This window comes from Anopheles gambiae, chromosome 2 (genome assembly GCF_943734735.2).
Source record: "Anopheles gambiae chromosome 2, idAnoGambNW_F1_1, whole genome shotgun sequence".
NCBI classification, from domain to species: domain Eukaryota; kingdom Metazoa; phylum Arthropoda; class Insecta; order Diptera; family Culicidae; genus Anopheles; species Anopheles gambiae.
Genome location: NC_064601.1, coordinates 11,347,253 through 11,372,890, shown reverse-complemented (window position 1 = coordinate 11,372,890; position 25,638 = coordinate 11,347,253). Strand labels below are relative to the sequence as shown.

The 25,638-nt window shown below is 46.1% G+C and overlaps 4 protein-coding genes across 13 annotated transcripts in view; 1 reads left to right on the top strand and 3 right to left on the bottom strand.

Moving 5' to 3' along the window:
- LOC5667753 (homeotic protein female sterile) overlaps window positions 1-6,083 on the bottom strand; it is a 66,898-nt gene extending 60,815 nt beyond the window's left edge. For 6 of the 10 annotated variants that reach the window (XM_061642889.1, XM_061642892.1, XM_061642893.1 and 3 more), the window contains exons 1-2: window positions 5,953-6,083; window positions 4,772-5,245 (exon numbers count right to left, since the gene is read on the bottom strand). The gene's annotated coding sequence lies outside the window, so the exon portion shown is untranslated. Of the gene's footprint in view, window positions 1-4,771; window positions 5,600-5,860; window positions 5,880-5,952 lie in introns of those variants that run through there. The other 4 variants (XM_061642897.1, XM_061642890.1, XM_061642891.1 and 1 more) reach the window with 4 other exon arrangements.
- Window positions 6,084-6,397: 314 nt separating this feature from the next.
- LOC1281259 (large ribosomal subunit protein bL17m) lies at window positions 6,398-7,318 on the top strand. Its single transcript, XM_321202.5, has one exon. It carries the CDS (start codon window positions 6,586-6,588, stop codon window positions 7,168-7,170), a length of 585 nt encoding a protein of 194 aa, XP_321202.4. The 5' UTR covers window positions 6,398-6,585; the 3' UTR covers window positions 7,171-7,318.
- A 709-nt stretch (window positions 7,319-8,027) lies between these two features.
- On the bottom strand, window positions 8,028-10,430 carry LOC11175708 (cytochrome P450 4d2). Its single transcript, XM_003435910.2, has 2 exons — window positions 9,721-10,430; window positions 8,028-9,640 (listed from the first exon to the last, which is right to left on the bottom strand). The coding sequence occupies exons 1-2, from the start codon at window positions 10,365-10,367 to the stop codon at window positions 8,764-8,766; spliced, it is 1,524 nt and encodes a 507-aa protein (XP_003435958.1). The 5' UTR covers window positions 10,368-10,430; the 3' UTR covers window positions 8,028-8,763.
- Window positions 10,431-10,808: 378 nt separating this feature from the next.
- Window positions 10,809-15,548, bottom strand: LOC4577054 (uncharacterized). The gene is made up of 4 exons (XM_001238446.4): window positions 14,740-15,548; window positions 13,774-14,671; window positions 11,776-12,533; window positions 10,809-11,709 (listed from the first exon to the last, which is right to left on the bottom strand). Exons 1-4 carry the CDS (start codon window positions 15,369-15,371, stop codon window positions 10,809-10,811), a joined length of 3,189 nt encoding a protein of 1,062 aa, XP_001238447.4. The 5' UTR covers window positions 15,372-15,548.
- Between the last annotated feature and the right edge of the window lie 10,090 nt (window positions 15,549-25,638).

Genomic DNA, 25,638 nt, shown 5'->3' with positions numbered 1-25,638 from the left:
GGTGTGTGTACGCTATGGTGCAGAAAGGAAAAACTAAATCAATTACATTCCAGCATTCCACTACAACTACCAATTGGGAACAGAAGAGGGGCTCTACTGTACCTGCTTTCCGGAGATGGTATGATTAATTAGTAGTGAAAGTGATAAATAATCTTTCGCAGAGTTTAGGTAATAGGCTCTAACTTGACTAAACTCAACCGTACTCCAGCTACAATATAACAAGAAAGTATTTTACTGAAGTATTCGTTCGGTCTTGTTTGAACTCCATTTTTTCCATATAAATATTTATAGGCGTTTGAAAAATAATATAAAAAATTGTCGAATTTTTATGGAATTATCCGCACTAACGAAACGTTAATTGCAATAATAGTATCCCAAGAGCCAGCAGACAAAATTTGAACGGACAATCACTATCAGTCGAACTCTTACCATGATTGCAAAAAGGGTGAAGCAACTTCGTCTAACACGAACTCCGTACGGCAGTTTCTGGACGTCGTATAAGCCTTTTACGGCGTCTACAACATCTCGGCACCAAATTCGACAACAATCAGTGCATCGAAAGCAAGCCCTGTTCCGAATGGCCCTGACGGCTCTGACAAAAAGCTCCAAAGCGACAAAAAGCTCCAAAGGAAGCTGACGATGAAGACTGAGGGAAAAGCCGCTACATCGCTGCGTTTGCTTGGCCGGGAAGAGGATGCAACTGGTTGAACAGTGACAAAGTACTTGGAAAACATGAGCAAACATATCAGGAAGCAGAAATCGCGTCGACTGGCAAGCAATAACGCCAACACTCAGTGCGATCGGAAGTTCGATATGACATCCTAGGCCGTGAACCGGTCCAACATTTTCCTGCCGCGTTCCGTCAACATTTTCTGGACCAAATATGATGCAGAAGGTCTACTCCAACAATTTTGTGGCGAAAACTGAGGAGGAATTGATACCAATCTAAGGTAGATCTAAGAAAAAATGACCACACACATGTCTTTCTCCGTCATGGCGAGGAAATTCTGAATAATTGACAAAATGCACCTCGCAAGGTCGTAGATATATTTTTGCTAATAAGCTTGAAAAATTACCTTTCAAAGAATGCTAATTGAAATAAACTATCTCTTTCGTTTTTTTCTTCAGCTAGCCATTTTTACATGCAAACGTTAATTAAGCAACATTTTAAATGCAACATTTAAATATCCCAAAATCCTAACATAGAAAAACAGCGAAAGAGAAAAGGAAATTGATCGACCCTTCCCAGTACGTACTGCACCAGCGGAACTTGGCTCAATATGAATCCTTGCCACATTAACCCTTCAGCACCAATAAACAGGTGTCGGCGATGATTCATCCTTCCCTGGGCGATGAAATATCCCCCTGGAACTGTTGTCTGTGTTCGTTCACACGTCACACCTACGTCCTACACTTCCGGGAACCTGCACCCCGCTGTTACGCAGCTGTCTCGCGTCTCTAATCAATTTCAGCCGCCACGTGTTATCATTCCGATAAGCGATAGGCGGGCAAACAAAAAATCAATAAAAAGAACACATGAATAACAAAAGAACTTCTCGGGTGGTGTGGGTACAGCGATTCCTAACTGGTACAGGGAAGCGACGAATGCAACGTCTAACGTTTCTAACAGCTTCTTTTCAGGGATCTTCTTTCATCTTTCATGCGAGAAAGAAACATTTCTTTCGCTTCTCTCCTTCATCACGAAGGAATGCCGCTGCCGTGTTGTCCGGGTCACCTGCGAGCTGCATGGCTGTGGCTGACACGGCCGTCTGTGTTTTATGTTTATTGAACGCATTATCAGAGCCGAACGCGTTATCAATCGAACGGGGTGCGCGCATTTGGCGGCCCCGAAAAATCATGCCGCGTCTGTCAATCATGATGGCCACGTTCGGTTGATAAGATAAATCAAAATGACCGCTCCAGGCATCGGGCCAGGTTTGGACGACTTCACCAACTGGCAACATTTGGCGGAGGTGGTGAAAAAAAAAACGTTTCGATCGATTTTTGTTCATTGAGGTCACGAAACAGTGACAATCGCACCATTTCGTTGCTTCCGGAGCCTCTGTCAAGGGCGGTGGGGCCAAAGGCAAGAGGAAAATGGGTGTGTTGATTTACCACCCCCGCCCAGCTGGAAAACTCCGCCCGTTCTACAACCGAATCACCCTCCCAGGCTCACGCCACATTGGTGAAAAATGAAACAAACACGTACGAAACAGCACACCAAACACTGGCAGGAAGTGTAGCGACTCCCAGGGGGTGGTGGGTTTGGTGGTGGGCAAACAATATCACACCAAACACAGAAGCAAACGTATCCACCAACAACAGCGATGGCGTGTGCGTGCTGGGAAAAAGCTGTCAAAAGTTCGTAACACACACCAACCCCCCCACACACACACACGCACACACAGGTGTACAACAAACGAAAAGCGTGCGGTGGAAAAACATGCCGCCGCCGTGTGTTTTGTGTGTATGCGCCGGCTCTGCGGTATCGACAACAAAAAGGGAAAGAGTGGTGGTGGGGAGGGGAGGGGTGCGTGGAAAGGCTCACATACTGCGTGTGTGTGGAAAATCGCACGCAATAGAAGGGTCGGTCGGTTGTATTGTGGGTGGCATGGGGATTGGACAGGGCGGTTTGTTGATGAAAAGAAAACGAAGAAAGGAAAAAAAAGGGAAAACACAACAAGTGCTGCCGCCGTGTCAGTCCGAGTTCGATCACAACAGAGCAGCAACAGCAGCATGAGGCGCGAAAGAGCAAGAGCATCCCATTCCCGAACGGGCGACAAGCAAGGGCGCACGAGAGAGAGAGAGAGCGAGAGAGCGCGCTCCACGGCGCAGCGAAGCATTGCACGAAACCAACAAAAGCAACAAAAGCCAGCAACAACAGCGCAGCAGCTGAAGAGTTCAAACAACTCTTTTGCGGACCCCGCGCGCCCTATTCCCCCCTCCCGCTCGACGGCCTACCAACACACACACACGCACACGCAAACCAGAAACTGGATCGAACACAACAGCATTTGCATCATGGCGCACACAGGAGGGGTTCAGCGCACTTCTCGCTGGGAGGCTCACAAACACACGCATCTGCTTCAAGTTACAGCCACACATACTAGCGCGCGCTTGTGGAGGAAAAACCCGGCACTTGTAAATTGTGTGTGTGTGGGGGTGTGTGTGTGTGAGTGTGTCTGGAGTCGTCTAATTTTCCTGCCCAATTCGTGGCTGTGTTCTAATGGCTCAGTACTACCTGCGGTGCTGGTCGGATGGAAAATCCTCTACCCAGCACATACACAAAAATCGCATCTCTCTCTCTCTCTCTCGCTCTCTTTACACGCAAATTTCTTCCATCCCGTCAAAAACCTTCCACCATGCCACAAGGAGAGCCACACAAAAACCAGACGCACACAGGGCGAAAACGGATCAAGAACGCAGCAGCAGCGGCAGCGAGACGGGGGCTAGACCGCCCTCTAGCCATCTCCCTTCCACCGGCACGGACGCACAGGTGTGTATCCGCCGGAGGGAGAGCAGCATCATCGATGGCGGATAAAACTCATCATCAAGCGCTTAACCGCTCCTTCCTCTCGCTCGCGCACACCTGCTTCCCGTTCCCATTGCGTGCGTTCGTTCTAAATAGCGCACTTTCTTTCTCTTTCTTTCTCTCGCGCGCGCGCTTTCCTCTTTCATCTTGCTGCACACACACGCAAGAGCGCGCGCGCGGCCACACACAAAGGGAGGAAGAGAGCGTCGTACCCGGGCGGGTCGATGGCTGCTGGGATGGATTCCAAACTAGTCTCGCTTCACCTCGCTGCGTTCAACTCCTCCCCCAACCCACTCCACCACGTGTGCGTGAGGGTTTTGTGTTGTGAGTTGCATTGTGTGTTCTACACGCCGCACACGCATATTGGCGGCCCCCGCCTCCGTCGTTTCGGTTCTTTGCTCCCTCCCCGGGGACTCTCCCTCTCTCTTCCGGTGATTTCGGGGTGGCCTTTCCATGTTCTTGTTTTGTCTGGACACTGTAAAAGGGTTGAAAAAGAGCATGACCAACGCGTGCTGTTACATCTGTCATCGTTCACTTCATTGCGTAAATAAAACCTCCTCATTGGACAACCTGTCTTTTCTGCACAAGACGTGGTACACGTTGAATAAAAGCATCAAGGTTTTCAAATCTCCGTCTCTTCTTTTTTTTTGTGGGTCGATTCTAATAAAAGTGTTGCATTTTCTTCCCGAGCGCTCATTCCCAGCCCACTTAAGGTACACATAGGCACACACACGAGCGCGCGGGTTAGCTTTCCCAACACACCTTTAGAGCATTTTCTCAAGCCATAAAGCGGATGAAGATTTAACATCGCATCGTTTTCCTTTTGCCTCTCTTTCTTTCTCATCTGGCCGCGCTAGTGGGTGTGCGTGGATAAGTATGCCCTGCATACTTATGGTTCTATTAAAACAAATGCAACCCGGAACAGCCCGAAGGCACCAGCGGCATCAGAAGAACAAGAAGAAGAAGAAACCAGCGGAAAAAAGGTGACAGCTTTCGCACTATTTTGCCCCCTTTTCCATTGGCTTGGTTCTATGGTGGTGTGCTGCTAACGGACGTTGGGGCAGGCGTCACATAAATGGCACCCGCGCGTGTGTGTCGTATACACACAGGCAAACAGACACACAAAAACACAAGCTTCTAATCAGAACAACAATCCCGGACATGTAGTATAACCCTTTTGGGGGGTTGGAAGGGCTACAAGCACACAAACACACAGCAAGAGAGAAAGGATACACTTACAGGTCGCACAAGGTGCACACACACGCAGTAGGCAGTGCTATTGTTGGATTGCTTCCTCGCTTCCTCTGTCGTCCTTTCGTGCAAGTACAAGCAGCAGCAGGAACACTTTTCGGATTTCTCTACCCGCGCGTCAAGCAATAGTATATATTGGAGCCGCTTTTCTTGGGCGTCTGAATCGTTTACTCCTGTTGTTGCCCTGGGTAGTACACGTCAACAAACACACACGTTGCTGGTTGGCTGGAAAAACACGTCTTCACGGCTTTTCCTCACTCTCGTACACAGAATAGAAACACTTCTTTCACACACTCTCTCCGCTGGCGCTGCGGCACCACACAACAAAAAGGGGTTGCGCAGAACGTTGATACTTCACTGTCTCACTCACTCACTCCAGCACTGGGATCTTTACTTTTAGATTTCAACACATTCCCATCACATCCTCCGCCACCCTTGTGGATGTGTGCGTGTGTGCATTCACTGTACACCCAAAACAACCAAAAAAAAACACCTTTGTATTAAACTTTTTTATTGGAGATGCAACAAAAACTTGGCCCCGCGTACACAAAAGAAACGCACTCCTTCCCCGGTACACACGCGTGGATCGATACGTTTTCCGTGGCACAAGCAAACCACAGCGCGCAGCGCAGCACCATCACCACCACCGGATGCACAACTCCCTGCGTTCGGACGTTCTACTCCGGAATAGGGGGGGAGGGGGTCAAAGCACGGGGAGAGAAATTTTCTGTTTGTTCTGTCTCCACGGAGGCTGTGCGCGCGGCCGACACGCTGGACCATCGAGCAACGAACGCAGAACTGGAATTGGCCAGGCGACTGACCGGTTTCGAATCACGGACAGAACGCGACACACACACACACACAGCCGAGGACCCCGTTGCACAAAGCAAGCGAGCGAAAGAGAGATGGACGCACAGATACACCAAGAGAGAGGGAGAACGTGATTGCGTGTGTACAAGTGTGTACGTGTGTGTGTGTGTGTGTTTGTGGAAATGTGCAGCAAAGGATGAACAGTTGAAGTAAGCGAATACAATATAAAAACAATCAAATTTTATAATCTTTTAAGTTGCTATTAACATGAGCCACGCGCGAGCCTTGCACTGCTGATCCTTCTTCACATCCACGCACACATACACTACACAACAATACCGACACTACAGTGCACATACGTTTACAGAAGCGAATAACACTAGCGACGCACACCACACTGTTGCTGGTTCGCGGCTTGGTAACTTTTGAATTAGAAAACATTAGGAAGACATGCGGCAGGCTTCGCGTTTCGTGGAGCCAGCGGTAGACTCTACTGTTGGTGAGAGTGAGAAGCTGAGCGATAGCCGTGCTGCTGCGTGCGAGAAGAGTGCCGCTAGCGCTTGCGTGCTGCATTATGGGATTAGAGTGAGTAGACTTTTGGCCAACGGATGGATTTGATGTGTTTTGTTAAGGGTACAGCAATGTTCTTTACTGCTTTTTATTCGGATTTAGTTTAAGTGCTACACTGGTCATGATGCAATTCACACAAAACTGGTAAACACACGAACGTTCATACGCAAATTATCGTAAAAAGCTTCAAATAAATAATGTGTACAAAGCGAAGCAAAAAAAGCGTCCCACTGACAGACCTACCATTGTGGTGTGTGTGTGTGTGCGCAGCTGTGCGTTTGACAGCTGATCTGTCAACGAGGCCCGTGAGCCGGGCGAAAGAAATGTGGTGTGTTTTGATTGAGTAACAACAGTACCGAATGCCGGGATATTGGTGAATTTTCTCCTATTAAGTAAAGTGCTTTGGCATCCATCCATTAGCGATGAATCAGGCGGAAGTAACGAAGCTGATGTCGCAGCTGCGAATTGCGGTCCGTCCGCGGCACCGCAACCTCAAAAACATCGACGGACCGGAGGGCCGGCTGGCCAAGCTGCGCAAAACGGTGACGGAACTGGTGAGGCACGAGCGCATCGAACTCAACTACCAGCGGGCGGACGAGGCGCGCGGCTACGCGGAGCGGCTCATCTCGGACGCGATCCGGCACGGCGACTGCCACAAGCCGACGATGGAGATGGCCGACTACTGGCTGCTGGAGAAGCAGCTGGTGCACAAACTGTTCAAGGTGCTGGTGCCCCGGTTCGAGGAGTACAAGGTGTCCGCCACGCGTATGTACAAAGCCCCCAAGGAGTACCCGGGCTGGTACCGGAAGCGAGCGGTGCTGGAGCTCCGGGGCAACCCGTACCCGCCGCTGCTGCCCAACCAGTCCAACAACCGGAACCTGCTGCACAACGTGCTGATGGACGAGGCGAAGAAGGACTACCGGCGGGAGAAGTATGCGGAGATAGCGGCACAGATTGGCACGGAGGCAGCGGTCCCTGGCAGCGGGGAGCAACCAAAGGCAGTTTAGTTTTCCCACGTGTACATAGAATAGAGTATCATTCATTTGTTTAGAGTTAAAGTAGAGTGGCTCACGGAAAATAATAATAAAAAACTTCCCTTAAAAAGGAAGGGCGCGCGAGCAGCGACGAGTTTTGCTCGCATTCGCTCAAACCAAATGCAGTATGGTGTCGTGCGTAGTTATACTCCGTTATTGATTTTTTCCTCCGCGCGGGTTGTGGATGCTGCAAGGATTACATACAATCGCTATCTAAGGACGCGAAACGCAATCGCATAGGCGTGTAGGGTACAAACACACACACACACACGGGACAACCCCATCGAATCGACCACACAAACAGAAGACACACAATCGAATCTGTGTCAAGGATATGGTTCGCTAGTGCGTTTCCCCAAATTGGAAAGGACATTCACGGGTGAGCGGAGGGGGATGGTAGATGCTGCGGTTTCCCACACTGGGATGGGATAAACACGCGGAGGGGGATGAAATAAATTGGATGTAACATGATCCCCGCTGGAGGATGGGATTGAGCGCAACGGGGCCGGGCAAATTGGTCCTTCCGCGTAGGCGCAGAATGGCGTTAAAGAGATGCTGCTGCGGCGTTTTGCTATGCGCTGACGCGGGGAGTGTTTCTTTCCTCTTCTTCTTGTTTCTTGCTTGATTGATCATAAATTTTCCCATCCGTCCTAAGAGGCAACACATACTCAACGCGGTGCGCGTTGGCGGCAAGTTGGATACTGAAAAGCGAAGGGAAAAAAGTTTCCGTCACGCTGTAACGTGATTTTTTGTTGCTCTCTTCTCCGCCAAAGTATACTGTTGGTTTCGTGGAGTCATCCTATAAACACCAAAAAAAAAAAAAGAGGAAATATTGTGCATGCAATCAACATTTTTATGCTCAGTTCATTATATTTGGTCCACGCGTGGCCTTCCCACCCCGGAGCATGTCAGGTTGCCGGAAATTGCACCCATAACGCACGTAAATAGACTCCTCGTTCAGTGCCAGGCAAGGGTGAGGGGAAGAAAAGAAGGAAGAGGACATGACGGGAAAACATCCTGAATGATAGAGTTCATAAAAAGTCCGCAAGATATCAATTTAACAAACGGGCCACTCATTCCCCCCAAAAAAAATGGAGACGAACCGTTGTCGTCCTTTTGGCATTCGTTTTTGGATTGAAGCAAACGTAAAGACACATGGGATGGAGGATGGACGTTTGGCGCTGCCAGTATTGGGAGCGTAATGTGCCGAAAGCGAGTTGTCTGTACTTGATGTTCGCATTTGATTACAACCGGACGGGAGTGGTGGACAATTGTGCCCATCAGCTCTCGTTCGTCTCGACTTTGGATGACGCCAACCAGACCAGACAGCCAACAAGACCGCAACAATAGCCACCATCGGGGATGGGGAAGGAGGACCGACAGTTATGACAAAGTGCAACGGTCTCATAATTATGATGGGGCATACATTCATAACTCAGCCTGGGCACTAAAATACAGCCAACGCACGATTTGGAGCACACCATATGGAACGGCAAGCAACCATCCCGGTGATGGACAACGTTCGTCAAAATGTGGTTCGTGTGCTATTGCTATTGCCTCTAATGTCTAATGCCTATCCACCAGCTTGACGAACGCCCCGTGGTACGGTTTGAGCGTAAGGTTAGCCTTCACCTGTAGCGCGTTCTCCTCGCCGCACGGGACAAATCGGAAGCGGGACAGCAACCGCACCAGCACCGTTTTCATTTCCAGCATCGCAAACCGCTGCCCAATGCACGACCGTACGCCCGTGCTGAACGGCAGATAGCTGTACGGTGGTGGCTCTTGCAGAAACCGTTCCGGCCGGAACTGGTCCGCGTCCGGGTAGTACTGTGGATCGTTCTGCATCACGTAGATGTTAAGCATTACTTCCGTACCGGTCGGTATCGTGACACCATCGATCTCCATATCACCAGCCGCCATTCTGCCAATCATCGGTACCGATGGGTTCAACCGTAGCGTTTCCCTGATGACCAGCTCGGTGTACTTCAGCTCCATCAGCGTGCCGTACGTCAACACGGGCGCCTTGGCCATCGTCGCGATTTCCTCGTACAGACGCTGTTGAACGTCTGGATAGCGAGACAGGTAGTACAGGGTAAAGCTCAAACAGGACGTGACGGTTTCATGGCCCGCAAACATGAAGGTGTTCACCTCGCCCCGGATATCATCGTCGGACAGCAATTTGTCACCTGCGAGGCGTGTTTGCAGTAGCAGATCCAGAAACGTGCTACGGTGTTGCTGTTCCTGCGACTCTTCCGGGGCGGGCTGTTGGGAGTTTGGGAGGACCGCTTGCATTTGTTTCACGCGCTCACGAATCACGGAACGGGTAAATTGGTGCAACGCCCGTATGGTGGCATTTGCTCGACGCCCTGCCCTGGTGCAAGCGTACACCAAATCATACGTAAGCAGCGGGTTAAAGATGCGTTTGTATATCAAGTCAAGCAATCTGAAGAGGGAAGAAATTCAGAATAAGCTATAAAGATGAGTCCCGGCTAACGCCCACACACACGTGTCACCGCCTCTTACTCTTCACAGTCCTTGAAGAACGGAACAGCCGGATTCGACTGACAACCCAAACGGACACCCATCGCCGTCTCGCAGATAATGTCCATCGCCATGCAACGCAACGGCTCGTCCACGTCAATGGCCGGACCGCCTGCGTGCGGTGCCAGCTTTGCCACCAGCACAGCCGCCTGTGCGTCCATCGTGGGCAGAAACCCCTGTAGCATCCGGTAGTTAAAGCCCGGATTGATCACCTTCCGTCGGTTGTGCCACCGGTGTCCACTGACCACCACACTGCTCAATCCGATCCATGGTAGCAGAAATCGATAAAAGTTCGATTTCACAATGGTTTTCGCCTGCAGGACCTGCTCGATGACGCGCGGATCACACGTGAGCAGCTTGAACTCGTTGCCAAGCTCCTGCAGTAGGAGATTCCGGCCGTACCGTTGATGGCAGTCCACTATCGTGCGCAGCGTGCCGTCCGGTGTGGTGTCCAGAAAGAGGTGTGCACTGCCGAGCAGTGGCACCGACGGCAGGGCACGGAAGTTGGGTAACTGTTTGAGCAGCGCTACAGCCCGGTTCCGGTTCCGGACGACCTTTAGTGCGATGTAAAGAGCTGAGAGTAGGAGCACGGTGGCTAGCAGGAACAGGAGCAACACACTGACCGCCATTGCAGGGCGTGTGGGGCAATCACACTGAAATGTGCATCTGCACGGAGCCGCATTTATGCATTTTCTGTGCAGTGATTGTAGCATTATCTTCACTTGCATCTTCAGGTCAGTTTGGTCGCTCGGTGGTGGTGAGCGGTGGTTATCGCTAGAAGAGATAGAAAGAAAGGCAACAGCAGACAACGCAATGACGCGTTAATCCGTTAATCCGCACATTTTTACCATCGATCGCTTCCGCAATGTTAAACGCATGGAGGGTTCAGTTCGTAATAAATTTCTACTTTATTTTTCTATTACAATCTCTTGCAAGATTGGACTATACTAAGACACTGCTACCTAGAAGTAACTTCAATTTCTTTATTTAGTTTGACTAATTAGTGTAAAATTTTTGGTCTGTATTTTTCCTCAAATGCCATGTTACGTATTTCTTAATCTGGAAAGCCTCTATCTAGGAACAATTTTAATAAAAGCACCGTCTACCGGCTTCAGCGTCATGTCCGTTTTGATGCGCAGCTTATTACGTTCATCGCAGGGCAGCAATTGATAGTTGGCCACCAGCTTCACGAGCATCGTTTTGATCTCCAGCATCGCATACCGCTGTCCAATACAGTTACGAGCGCCGACACTGAACGGAATGTAGCTGTATGGCTGTCGCTTTTCCGAAGCTTCCTCACTGAACCGCTCCGGATCGAAACGGGCCGGTTCGGGGTACAGCTCTGGATCGTTGTGCAGCGCGTAGATAAGAATACCGAAATCCATTCCCTTCGGAATGGTAACACCATCGATAAGCATGTCCCCTGCTGATCGACGTCCAATGATCGGTACGGATGGATTGATCCGAAGCGTCTCCTTTATCACCATGTCAAGGTACTTCAGTTCCTGCAGTGTGCCGTAGGTAAGCTCTTGAGTTTTGGCATCCGGGCCCACGATAGCAAGAATCTCATCGTACACACGCTGCTGGACGGTAGCGTCACGAGAGAGATAGTACGCGGCAAAGCTAATACAGGAGGTGGTCGTATCGTGACCCGCAAACATGAACGTATCAACCTCCTCTCGGATGTCCGAATCGGAGAGGGGTTTTCCGTCGATCGTGACGTTTAGCAGGAGGTCTAGCAGAGTCATCCGACGCTTACCGTAGACGTCCTCTTCCTCAAGCTTTTCTTGAGTCCGTTTCCGTTCTCGTTCGTCTTCCAGTTGCTTCTTGCGTTCGCTGATCACCTGATACGCGAAACTATGAATGATCTTAACCAGCTCTTCCTGACGACGATGGGCTTTGGTGAACTGGAAGGCCCACTTGTACTCGCGTAGGAAGGAGAATAGACGCTTCAGGATGATATCCGATACTCTGAAAGATGTTACAGAAAATTGTAAAATATTTTTCGTACTTTATATTGAGTCATTCGATGCTTACTCTTTCACTGCCATCACATACTCCGAGTTGGGTTGCTGCTGCGTGTTCAGCTTCACGCCCATGGCAGATTCTGAGATGATGTCCAACGCACAGTACGTCACATGCTCGTAAATATCGAAATCCGTGCTATTCGCGTTCTGTTTCAGCTTCTCGATCAGCACATCCGTCTGATGGTTCATGATGACGAGGAAGTCTTCCAGTATCTTGAAGTGAAACGTCGGCGTAATGATCTTCCTACGCTGGGCCCACTTCGCACCGGTCGATATTGCCAATCCCGTCCCAAGCCAGGGTATCATAAAGTCGTAAATGATTGTCTTTTCAATCGTGCGCGCCTGCATGATCTGCTCGATCACCTTCGGGTCAGTGATCTGCATTGAAGGGACGTTAAACAGACCCTGGGCAATTAGATTCCTGCCGTACTGCTTATGAAACCCGGTAAAAGTATTGAAGATACCTTCGGGTGTCGGATCTTTGAAGTGATACGCCGAGCCAAGCACCGGAATCGCTGGAATAACCGTAAAGTGGGGAAGCTGTTTCTTGAGTTTCGACACGGTAGCACGGTTCCGCATGATGGTTACAGCCAGCCAGGTGATGGCGATGCCGAAAAACGTTGTTAGAAGAACCAGAAACATCGTGATCGAATTCAAGGTCACGCACGCTCGCACAGAATCGTGGGAAAATGTGCCGTGATGTAAGTTTTTAGTCGAATCGATAAGCACGAAACCGGCAACCGTCACGGACACTCTCACTATTGGACATCAAACACCACACTGACTCCACGGTTAGCTGAGCCCGTCAATAAATTGTTTCGGTAAACACTGATATGTCATTGTGTGTGTTTCTATGTGTGTGTTGCAATCAATTCAGCTGATTTTGTCAGTGTATGGATGTATGGTTGGGAGCATAGAATTTGTTTCGAAATGTTACAGCATACAGACAAATCCCAATTAGCGTGGTTAATTGGCTTCGGACCGAGTCATGCATCCGTTCTCTTGTATGGATTGTAAAATTTTACGCAATATCATTTTTGTGATAAATAGAAGTATACATCGGTGAAGAATGATGGTATTCAGCACTAAACATTCAAATTGGTTATTGCTTTGCAGGTAAATTAGGCATTTTTGCTCAACTAGACAACTTGTTTGTATGCTCCTTAAAACATTGAGAGTTTAATAGGTTTAAAAAACAAATCTGTGCTTTGGATGATAAAATTGTAAATTGTCCTAGGTGGACATGCGCTGGTCTATTTATAACCATAGGTTTTCGAGACTTTATTTAGTACCCCACAGCCGAATATTCAGTCCTTTGCTACGGTGGGATTCTAGGCTTGAACCCACTACGGACTTGATGTAAAGTCGTGCGAGCTGACGACTGTACCACGGGACCGCTGCTGGGGCGATACTTTATGGATTTCAATAACGATCTTACGCAATCAGATATGAAATAGTTTTTGTACAATAGTGCTTTGCGAATATACATAAGACTAGTCCTTTCGGCCAAAATAACTCTTAAACTCCTAATAAGTGCATAGCCTGGCAGTCAATAGATAGTTTCGAAAATTTTGAAAAGCATAAACCTAGTTTGTTTAAGCAGAAACTCTCTGAAAATGTGGAAAGGTATTATGCTTAAACCAAACTATAATTCTTATCCCGCAATACGCCCATCATGAGGAAAGGTGTTATGTTATGAATTGTATCCATTTGGCTCTTTAGATGTTCAGCCCGTATTTAAACAGCAGCTGCAAGTGATCAGCTCGCTCTGTAATATTTTTATATTATGCTTCAGTTATCATTTTATCATCATTCTATTTAACACCGAAAGGAAAACGAAAACGAAGTGTATACAATAATGTATTTATTCTTTTATATAAATCATTTCCGGATTGGCTCCAACATAGCATGTTTATCGACACAAGTGGATTTCGCCTACCAATGATTAACTCCTACCCTAATCGTATCTTATCGTACGTTACCCATTGAGCGATTTCAACCACCCTTATCTTGGGACAATCTTAACAAACGTACCATTCACCGGCTTCAGCGTCATGTCTGTTTTGATACGCAGCTTATTACTTTCTTCACACGGCAAGAATCGATAGTTGGCCACCAGCTTTACGAGCATAGTCTTCACCTCGAGCATCGCATACCGCTGTCCGATACAGTTACGAGCGCCGACACTGAATGGAATGTAGCTGTAGGGCTGTCGCTTTTCCGAAGCTTCCTCACTGAACCGCTCCGGATCGAAACGGGCCGGTTCGGGGTACAGCTCTGGATCGTTGTGCAGCGCGTAGATAAGAATACCGAAATCCATTCCCTTCGGAATGGTAACACCATCGATAAGCATATCACCGGCCGATCGGCGTCCTATGATCGGAACGGATGGGTTCATTCGCAACGTCTCCTTTATCACCATCTCAAGATACTTCAGTTCTTGCAGTGTGCCGTAGGTAAGCTCTTGAGTTTTGGCATCCGGGCCCACGATAGCGAGAATCTCATCGTACACACGCTGCTGGACGGTAGCGTCACGAGAGAGATAGTACGCGGCAAAGCTAATACAGGAGGTGGTCGTATCGTGACCCGCAAACATGAACGTATCAACCTCCTCTCGGATGTCCGAATCGGAGAGGGGTTTTCCGTCGATCGTGACGTTTAGCAGGAGGTCTAGCAGAGTCATCCGACGCTTGCCGTAGACGTCCTCTTCCTCAAGCTTTTCCTGTGTGAGCTGTTGTTCTCGTTCGTCCTGTAGCTGCTTCTTGCGTTCGCTTATCACATTATGAGCAAAATCATGTACAATCTTTACTAGTTCTTCCTGACGGCGGTGGGATTTGGTGAACTGGAAGGCCCACTTGTACTCGCGTAGGAAGGAGAATAGACGCTTCAGGATGATATCTGATATTCTGAAACATGTCAAAGGAAATTGTAAAACATTTTGTGCACTTCATGTTCAGTGTATATAGTAACTTACTCTTTCACTGCCATCACATACTCCGAGTTGGGTTGCTGCTGCGTGTTCAGCTTCACGCCCATGGCAGATTCTGAGATGATGTCCAACGCACAGTACGTCACATGCTCGTAAATATCGAAATCCGTGCTATTCGCGTTCTGTTTCAGCTTCTCGATCAGCACATCCGTCTGATGGTTCATGATGACGAGGAAGTCTTCCAGTATCTTGAAGTGAAACGTCGGCGTAATGATCTTCCTACGCTGGGCCCACTTCGTGCCAGTCGATACAACCAATCCCGTTCCAAGCCATGGCACCATGAAGTCGTAAATGATCGTCTTTTCAATCGTGCGCGCCTGCATGATCTGCTCGATCACTTTCGGATCACATACTTGCATGGAAGGAAAGTTGAACAGACTCTGGGTAATGAGGTTCCTGCCAAACTGTCTATGGAACCCGGTAAAAGTTTGGAAGATGCCTTCGGGTGTCGGATCTTTGAAGAGGTACGCCGAACCAAGAACCGGAATTGCCGGAATGACGGTGAAATTATGAAGCTGCTTCTTAAGCTTAGCTACGGTAGCACGGTTCCGGATGATGGTAACAACCATACAGGTAACGGCAATACCGAGAAGCGTCGTCAGTAGCACTAGAAACATCTTGATCACTGTCAAGGGCACACGCGATTAGGAAGAGAACGGCTGTAGCGCTCAAGTGCGTCGTGATGTAATTCCTTAGCCCAAGCGCTAGATGGGTGCTGTCGGTCATCGGCACCTGTTATTACCACTGCTGCCGTTCCACACCAAACACAACACTGACACTGCGGTTTGCCGTGCCCGTCGATATAATAAACCGGGCGTACTGCTATCTGGTTGCGTGTGTGTCCGTAGCGGAGCATCTAACCAATACAGCGCAGTTTTTTTGGGGATGGTGTGTGTGTGTGTGTAATCGGGTAGCATATATGTTGTTTTGGAATGTTCCAAAGCAGGCATAGATTAGGTCAGCAGTTGTTAGGTGTGGTTTGTTGGATTGATGTGTATTTTTTTTATTTATTTGACACGAACTCTAAACACAATGTATTTACAAAAGTGAGGGAAATAAATTCATTGTGATATTTTTCATAATTTTCTTGAACGTATTAACAATGAAGTTTAAATTAACAGCTTTGCTCGTCATGTATTGAGAAACGCTGAACTATGAGTACGATAGTCCATTCAATGGATTAAAACGTGTTGCGTTATCGTCGAATCGTGTGAAATCTTGGATGATGAAATGATATTTCTTTACATGAAATGATTTGTAAAAAATTGGTAGCATGCGTAACTAAAGCTACAACTAACAAAAAAATAGCTATTTCATATTAAACTATTCACTCCGATACTATATCTTGCTTGCCAGTTCACGCATGTCATGCATAGCGTTTCCAAAACTTAAAGAAAAAATGCATAACTTTTTGCTTAATTTACAGTCATTACACTCATAATTTACACAAGATCGCTTCAATAGAGTATAATTTAATCAGGTGAATAACAATAGAAGCAGCAGTTACACAATTATTCGCGTAGTAGAAATGATTTGAATACATTTTTTCAATTCAATTCATATTAAAATTAAATAAAATCAATAAAATTCGACGACACGATATATGAGGGTTTATTTATTAGTTGTATCTTAAAACGGCGACAGTTGTTATCACATCAATGATTCGTTATTGCAATTTTGTGCTTTTATAACAATCCTGTATCGCATTACAATTCTGTATCAAATATACAAACGGTATCGCTATTCGCTGTAACAGAACCGGAAGTGTATCTTGACATGAATCCTGCTTACTTGCCTTCTTATTGTATGACAACAATATGAACAATCATTGAAATGGTACTGAAGATAGCAAGAGAAAAAGAAGGTTGATGTGATGGGTAGGTAGAGATGTAAGTAGAGAAATTGACTGCAATTTTTACTTCCGCTGGATAAGGCATAGGTATTTGCACCAGTTAAAGGCCATGCAAACAATCATATCTATTGCTATACGTTTTATAATAAGGAAAGAAAGTGAAACCGAGTTCGAAACCTGTACAACTTAAACTTGCAAGGTTGTTTTTTGTAGCGAAATTCTGAGACAAATTATATAGAATCTAAGGAACGGAAATATTTACTATCGGGAGAGCATACATCCTTCGGGAACTCCAATATTGTGCAGCATTGGATATTTTATATTTGAATAAAAGAAATGTGTGAAAAGGACAAAGTACAAATTTGACCGCTCACGGTACTCGACGGGGTCCACCAATACAATGTTTTTTTATTATCTTTATCCATACTTAACAAAGATCCGGGAATTCATACATTTGTTGAAATCTGTTTGCCGATCCACCCAAAAAAAAGGAGACGCCACTCCACTCTTTGCAGATGAATGTTTTATTTATCAAATCATCCGAAAGATTGAAGATTCGAGATTATGTGCGTGTGTGTATGTGTTTGGGAGTGTATCGTATGGGTACACAGTAACTACCAAAAATCACTTCCGCCTAAAGGTAAGAAGGTAGGAAAATCAATAAAAAGCCCCTTGAAATGCGATGCCCTCATCGCTCATCCGGATGGGATGTGATTTTATTGTGTTACTCCTGTTATGCTCGATATTTCCCCATTGCAAGCATAGAATATTTATTGTTTCACCCTAAAAAGGATACAAGATACAGGGTACGGTTATGAATTTGTTGTTCGCTTTGTGACGCATGAAGGCATTGCAGTGAAGCGATTTGTGTCGATTTCAACACCGGCGCGGATGCGGATTGCCCTAAATGAATTGCTGCCGAAAGAGCCACTTTTCTGAGAAGTCTTTGCCCTCTGGCAACCCGGCTGGCAATGTACAGTGTGTGATATTTCGGCGCGAAGCAAACATCCATCCAATAGATCGGTTAGCCAACGTTGTACACGCCGTTCCACCAGACCAAGGCGAAAGGGGAAGGAACGTTGATTTTAACGATATAAGCGCCGGACGTCCGGACACTGGTGGTGGAGGGTAGCCTGCCGCGTGCCAGAATTTATTGCAATTATTTATCGAATCATCGAAAAGCGAGCCGCAATCTGAGCCCATAAACAATGAGCTGGAGCATCGAAAAGCCTCTGCCACTGCTACTTCTACTGCACCGACGTCGATGATGAATACCTGTGTATCGAACGGCGGCCGCTGGTGTATTTGTGTATACAGTCTTAGTTATCGCCACCGGGATGGCTCCTCGACGTTCAAAGACACCTCCATTCCAGGCGTTACATTTCGGGCCGCCTTGGCTGGCCCAGTGGCTGGCTAGCTGGCTGGCGAGCTGGATTGCTTGGAAAGCTTTGATTATAATTTATAACATCAACCGCCAATAATTCGAACAGAAAGCGGACAAGATAACACACAAGCCCAGACACGGCGAAACACCGCAGCGGAATATACACCAGGACGATGATGTCCTTAGCACAACATACCTGGCTACCCTAGGCACACGGTTCGAGCAGGTGGCGTCTTTGTTGGTGGACAGAATCGCCGTAAATCAGGATTCCGTTCGTCTTTGGAAATGAGAGTATCGCGGTGAGGGAAGCAGAAGAAGCCCTGTCTCTGTTGGGTTGTTTGTGTTTGATTTATCTGCCCCAGCCCGTCAAGGCCGAAGCGTGGAAGCGTCAGGAAAACTGGGTTCTCAATTGTCTTCGATCATCTTCGTTGGCCCACGGTGGCTCGAAGGCATCGAAGTTGGAGGATGGATAAAATGTATGCACCACAACCAACGAGGGGAACGGGAGTGTTCGGTGCTGGTCAGGTGTTTATTGGGTTGAAGTTTTGACCATCATTCGTCCACCCGTGGCACGGCTCCAACCCCAAACCAGCCGGTTCCGGCGATCCTTCGGTGAAGGATTCCGAGAGGATAGTGTTTGATCGATGGTGCTAATAAGGTAATTGAGTGGAAAATATGGCAAATATTAGCAGTGAGTTCAATAGCGCTGATAAATCATTCCTCGAAAAACGGCGGCAAACCATTTGCGAACTTATTTCGCAGCCTTACTGTGCGTGTTTTGCCTGCAAGTGGAAGGGGCAAACCATATGGCCAAGCAAATGGCAATAAAAACGATTTAGCGCCACATTTGAAATGACAAATTGAATCGTATTTTTAACCGAATTACGGTACCGCACACCTTTCTAGCTAGCTTATCCCCAGAAGGGCGAATCCCCAACCACACCAGGTGTCCGAAAGGGCACGTCCTCCTCTTCAGAAAACTAATTATTCAACACGAGTGCCACCGGGACGGCGTGCAAACCTAAAAATCAAAGTCATACCTTCACGAAAGACAACCGTAGGCGTTGGGGACCGTTACGTATCACGGTTGACAGGGCTTCGGCAGTCCGGGAGCGACGAAAACAATCAAATAACAAATTTACCGATTTCCAGAAACTGGCCCAGACTTGTTCCCTTTTTTTCTAGTGGACAGCTGGCTCGAGCTCCACACGATTCGCACACCTCCCGATCGAATGACAGACGAAGCTTATCCGTCTCCTTTGATGTCACGTTTAATTCCTGCTCTCGTGGATCTATTTAATGGGACACTGACGCTAGATGGGGACTCGAATAGATTGAAGGCTGATACTCGGGGCAGCGGTAATTCCGAAACCGATCCTTTCCTTTGAGAACGGGCAAGGTATGCAAGAAAGGCAAGCAAAACAACAGCAGCAAAAAACCTACATCCAGCAAATAACAATACCAGCAATCTGACAAAGAAAACGGATTTGAAATTCCGTGGAAACGCTGGCGACGCTGTTGTCTGGGCCTGGGGAGTTAGTGCGTCTACCTAGCCGGATAAAGCACAACCGAATGTAATTTAGCAAACAAATCAAATTATTGATTCCTTCAAGCGCAAGGGTACGCTTCGCTCCAATCTCGAGCATGGCGCGTGAACATCTTCGGTGCGCTTCACGAGCTAATCCCGCTCATCACCCAGCACGGGTAAGCACGGGGGGAGAGTTTGTCCTGTGGCTTAGGCTCCGTAATCTTATTACTGCCATCCTGCCTTTTTGCTTCACTAGCGGGCAGACAGACGAGGTACAACACAGCCTGTTGTCTGTTTTGGCACGAGCTGCTTGAAGTTTGGTGTCAGGTCGTTACGCACCGTGTCTAGCCGCGCCAGGCAAAGCCAAAGCACGCAAATAATTAAAAGCCATCTCAACGGCAGAATGGATAGGAGACTGAAAGGTGCGTTTCCCCGTAAGCGATCAGAAACTTTTGCTCCAATCCAATCACCCCTCGCTAACAATAATAATCGATCCATCCCTTAAGACATTACGGTTCTTCTAGGCACACACAAAGCATCACGCGCGCAACAACTTCTCTTCCAACATTCTTGTTGCGGTAAGTTGAAACTTACTTTTAATGAAAAAAGCCATTTCAACCTTTTTGCCTCACCTTTTGAGCGGGGGGAAAAAAACATTGCCAAGCGTCCAAAAGTTTAAGTGGCAAGCGAGGACGCGCGGCGGCCCATTGAATGGTGGACAAGAAGAGCGAAGCTATTTCGTTCCCTGCTAAGGGTGCAAAAAATGTACGTTACATGTTTGCATATTTTCAATAGATCCACCCGCACCACCACACCTTTGGCGCCTCTGGCGTACTCGTTCATCATTAGTTTGACGCTGAAGGAAGGAAAGCACAAAACCGATCCGTCCTGCGTCATCGTCCTGCGTTATCCGTTCACGTAAAGCCTGCACCAATCAGGAGGATGGCAATGAAATACTGTACCGATAAAAACGGCGGCCGTGGAAGGTCCTAGAAGCATCAACCGAGGGCCGGGCGAGGTTTCTTCAATATTTAGCTAAAGTTTTGCCTTTTGACGTACTGTTTTGCTTTCTTGTGGCTTTTTTCTTTAAAGATCCAACAAAGATTCCGATTGTTCCGATCGCTTTCAAGAAAGCTATCGAGAATAAGCTTCCCGTCAGCATAATAAAATCGATCCGAGACGGTAGAAAGATGCTGGTATAATAAATGGAATTATGGAAGAAAAAACCGGAACAGACAATATACCATTCAAATGAGCTGTAAATGATTCGTGTACGGTGGATGAGTTTTGGGTAGACGTTCTTGCGCGCTGGCTCAATGTACAGTGGTTGATGGTTTAGTAAACGCTTGATAAGTTTTTAATCCAATGTCGAACATATTTTTATGTTTTAAATTTGATTCATGATCAATTTTCGTTCCTTCTCTTATACTATCTTTGACATATTTTGCTTAGACTTTCGCTAGCTTCTCTAGCTCTCACGCTTTTTGCTGTTCAACATAACTTAACATTATTTGTATCCTTTTTATATCATTTAACTTTTACTAGTTTTTCAGTAGTTATGTTCTTTCTTTCAATATTTATTTAAGGCTTTTTTGGTATTACTTAAGATCTATTTCCCCAAACGTGTTATGTCTACTTCCACTTTCTTTTTTCTTCTTTGACATGTTTCATTATATTTATCACTTAATATAACATCTTTTAGTTCCTGTTTTTTGAAAGCCCTTACTTACTGATTTTAACTTCTTTTTAGATCTCATTCTAAACACTCAACATAACTTTAATGTGAGTGTCATGATTTTCTCTTTCGTAATTCTATTCGTTCTATAGTTTGTTCTCTTCTGTTCTTTATTATTTGCTTCCATCAGTCACGACGTCAAATAATCATCATTTATTCGTTTTTTTTCTACGCTTTTTGTTAAGTTTTCACCAGCTCTCTATTCCATTTTCATTACCCACATATTGTCTTTCATATATTTTGAATAATTTTAATTTGTACATACATGTATATGAAGTGTTCACCGAAGTTTTAATCATTGTGTTTCGATTGACAGCAACGACATTGAAATTTGTGTTACAAACATCCAATATTCTCATCCATGATGAATATTTATTGCATTTATTTCATCCACTGTCCTTCAGCTGCGCTCCTTTTAAGCCGAACTTCCGACCTTGAAGCGACTATAGAGATAAAGAATTGCCGCATTGGTACCTCCGTTCAATCGTATCGATGCGGTCTATTCATGTTAAAAACGCGGCACAGACACACCAAAAGCATTGACACAACAAAACCATGAGTGTGGAAAAAATGTACGTGCTGTTCGAGTGTGCGCGCTCCATGCCAGATCTCAGCAGATCTCCGTTATGCTTCATGCTTATTACGATACAGCTTCCCCTTCCCCGGCGGGCTCGTTTCACCGTAGGCTCATTGCTGACACAGGCGGGACGAGGCACACTGGCGGCTAGGACCATTTTATCGCACCCTAGACGCCCGTCAAAATGCGTTCATCCTTGTCGTAGGCGCCTTTTTCGCTTCTCATTCGTTTCCACCCGGTCTGTTCCGTCATTTGGATGTGAAAACAAAAAAAAACATCCCTTATGATGGTTATGCTGGTAAGGGGATGGTCGCAACTTTGCATAGCTTACAGGTTGCGTTAATAAAGCAGTCGTTATCACGTGTACGGGTTTGCGTTGGTAACGCCAATCCATAGATGATGTGGTGAAAAGTTTGCCGGAAAAGATACAGCCGGAAGGATCGAGGTGGCGAAAGGTCAAACGGTAGGCAACTGCCAAGCGATCGAAGGTAATCTAACACGCAAACAGTGTTTAATGATTTGGCGAAATCTTAGACACCTTTTCATTATAACTTTTTGTAACACATCTCGAATGGTAGATTTTTTTTCCATGCCCATTTTTCTCCTCCGTAGTTTAATTGGGTAAACTTTTACCAAAACTTCCCTGCCGCCATCTCTCTTTTGCACATTGTGTGTTTCATTTGCTTTATGGTCGGCTGTCGCCATACTGTCCCTTGGCAGTCCTTCTCACAGCATGAAGCCATCTCGCAGACCATACAGAAACGGCCCCACGGATGCCACCAGCTTTGACAAAGCAGCAGCTCAGCACATCAGCACAAAAAAGGAACAAACTCTCGCGTGCAAACACTGTAACGGCTATGTTGTCACAATTAAACCCCAATTAACTGTTGGTTTTGTGACAGCCCGAAATGGAAGGAACCGGCGAGGGAGCATGGATGTAATGGAGGCGAGGAAAAAAAGGGTTAGGTTTAATTGGAACCGATTTGTTTTCATGGTCAACTAACGAAATTTCGTGGAAAGCCACGGCGGCGGGAATGCTCGGGAAGGGTGACACTGGGGGTGCTGTACCGAAACGGATAATCATTTGCCGTTTGAACAAAATGAGCACCACTTTAGGGGTACACGGGGCTGCTGGGTGACCGATATCTAGCGCGGAAGACAGGCTTTGCTGATGGACCTGTGTCACAACTTGTTTAATTAACCGGTTGAATGGGCGATGAGCTGGTGCAGGGGCAGCAGTAGTCAAAAAGAAGAGGGTTGACTTGTAAACATTAGTCGAAAGGCTGTCACACCTTTTAGCTTATCTTTTGCGAACGAATTTGAAACACAAGAGCAGCTTTTGTATAGTTTTTGACTTGTTTGATTATGGCTCGAAGCAAGGACATTGTGAATTTAAATCAAACTTCCTTTTAAACATGTTTCTATTCAATTCAATTCAATTATTGTTGTACATATTAAGAACTGCTTCTTCCTCTACACTTCAAGGACTTCACATTCTTCAAGAAGCTATGATGAAAACGCGATCAAACGATCAATGCTTAGCAATCGTTCCATCAAACTGCTACTGCTGCTTGCCATTGCCGTTGCCACAATCTTCTTTCACAATTTCATTTCACCTTTATGCAAAATAAATCAGCTTTTATGCGTCGAAAAGTAATTGGTTTGCCTGTTCAGCGTTTCCATTTCGCTTCATTTCCTGTATAAAGTGCAATTATTGAACCACATTTGACACGATCATAGAGCAGGAGTCAACATTGGAACCGTCACTTGTTCGAGCTCGAAATTTCTCATCCGACCCGCGACAGTTCAATGGTAATGTTGGGGGTTCCTCCCTTGCGGGAAGTATGGGGAACGAAAATAAGATTACCATCGTCACAATGACGGGAAGCTATTGCTGCCATTTTTCATCACTCTGGTGTAGACTCACAACTGTTCTGTTTCGTCTCGCGAGTGTGTGTGTGTGTGTGTGAATGTAATAACTTTATTGCTTGCTTATGTTGATTTTTCATCGTCAATTCGCGCTGGCAGTTTGCGCTGATGCAATGAAAGTAAAAAGCAGCTGGCCCATCCTTGCACTAGTTTCCATTCCTTACCTTGACGTTCCTTGACTGGTGTGATCGTTGCAAAAGACGGTACGTTTTACGTACGTACTCTTCAGGAGTGTGCAAAGCCATGGCAAATGTCTTCACAACAAAGTTGGGCGTATTGGCGCGCAATGTGTAAGCAATTTCGCGATGCGCCCGTGAGTAGCACCGTTATCCCGTAGAGGAGAGAGTGTTTATGGAGAATCGAATTAAAAGCAATTTAATTTCCTTTCCCAATTTGCCCGGTGGGCGCAAAAGCACGTGCAGCGTAGGGTGAGGTGTGGAATCCACACAGTGGATATCGATTTGCCGTAGACAGTAGCAGTGGCAGAAAGTGGGAGAAAGGGCAGCAAGGAAAAAAATGCACAGAACATACCAGCATCCGATTTGCTGCTGCTGTTGCTCTGGTGTACGGTTTTAAGTGGCCCGTTTCAAGAACATGGGTGTACTGATGATGAAGCATAATTGATTAAATTAATTGCTTGCTTATTGGATTTTTGAAGCTGCAATAGGTTCCGCCTTACATGCCAACGGTGCTGTGCAAGGTGAGCGCTCTTGTGTGGCTTACGTCGCACCTGTTGACATGTTGAACCACATCTTTGAACTGTACAGGAATCTTTAATCTCAAATCTTTGAAGAAAGCAGTTACAGGGTTTCCTAAGGGTTACGGTTATTACGGTTATTTCCTGTAAATTTTTGGTTGCTTCCCATTTTTTGTGTATTCTCATGATTTTTTGGATGATTCCCAGATTGCTCGGTTGAATTGTATTGTTGTCCAATGGAACGATACCAATAAATCAAACGAACAAACTTTAAAATCTATGGGAAACGATGAAAAAATCATAAGACGAGCCCAAAAAACTACGGGAACCAACCAATAAAATGATGGATATTAGCTTTGATGTACGTGTACGTTAGATGTAATAATGTTGCGTAGAGCTAATAATTTGTTAATGATGAAATTTCAGAGTATTTAATGTTTAAGGTATAGGAAAATACTAAAATGATATATAAACGGAGTTTAAGTTTGATAAAAGAACGGTACACCTTAATCGCAACTATATATTCATTTGTCCCATAGTTCATTGCGTAATTCATTACAAAGTTCATTCGTGTAGTTCGAGCAGTTTACTTCAAGCAGTCTAAATGAGTAAAGTAGTTTAATCTGTATACTGTTGTTTAGTAGCTTCTAATTCATTTTTGTTTTCTAATTTGAAATCATATTCAAAATATTTACTATATACACCCAAAATCCAACACTATTGTTTGTGAAGTGATAAAGGAAAAGCCTTCGTAGTATGAATAATCTTTAAACTTATTATACTTAACAACAAATAATATATAAATAGGAAAACTAAATGTTTTCAGTAGTAAAATAGTCCAAATGGCCAGATAACTGCAAAGCTTGAAACTTCCACCGAACGAAAGAAAATAAAAACATAATCATTCGGCTAAGATGAATCTTTCTGTTTAGTTACACGTTGCATGTATGGCGATGAAAACTAAACAGATACGTTGTTTCTGTACATTATTTTTCTACATTTTCACTCACATACGTTTTGTAATTTCCTACCAATTCTTGGCAGCTCTTGAATGCTCAAACCCGATGGAACCATTTTTTACCAATTTACACCCACACAGACACACACACTCTCTCTCTCTTCCTTCGTTAGTTCGCTTCGAGGTCGAAGGATGTAGTTTCCGGGTGCATTGTGGTTTTGATT

Bases quoted from the DNA above. Each gene is read 5' to 3' on its own strand.
- LOC1281259 (XM_321202.5), top strand. From the start codon at position 6,586: ATGAATCAGGCGGAAGTAACGAAGCTGATGTCGCAGCTGCGAATTGCG.
- LOC11175708 (XM_003435910.2), bottom strand. From the start codon at position 10,367: ATGGCGGTCAGTGTGTTGCTCCTGTTCCTGCTAGCCACCGTGCTCCTA. The intron at 9,641-9,720 runs GTAAGAGGCGGT...TTCCCTCTTCAG, and splicing joins TTCTTCAAGGACTGTGAAGA to ATTGCTTGACTTGATATACA.
- LOC4577054 (XM_001238446.4), bottom strand. From the start codon at position 15,371: ATGTTTCTAGTGCTACTGACGACGCTTCTCGGTATTGCCGTTACCTGT. The intron at 14,672-14,739 runs GTAAGTTACTAT...GACATGTTTCAG, and splicing joins TATGTGATGGCAGTGAAAGA to AATATCAGATATCATCCTGA. The intron at 11,710-11,775 runs GTAAGCATCGAA...AACATCTTTCAG, and splicing joins TATGTGATGGCAGTGAAAGA to AGTATCGGATATCATCCTGA.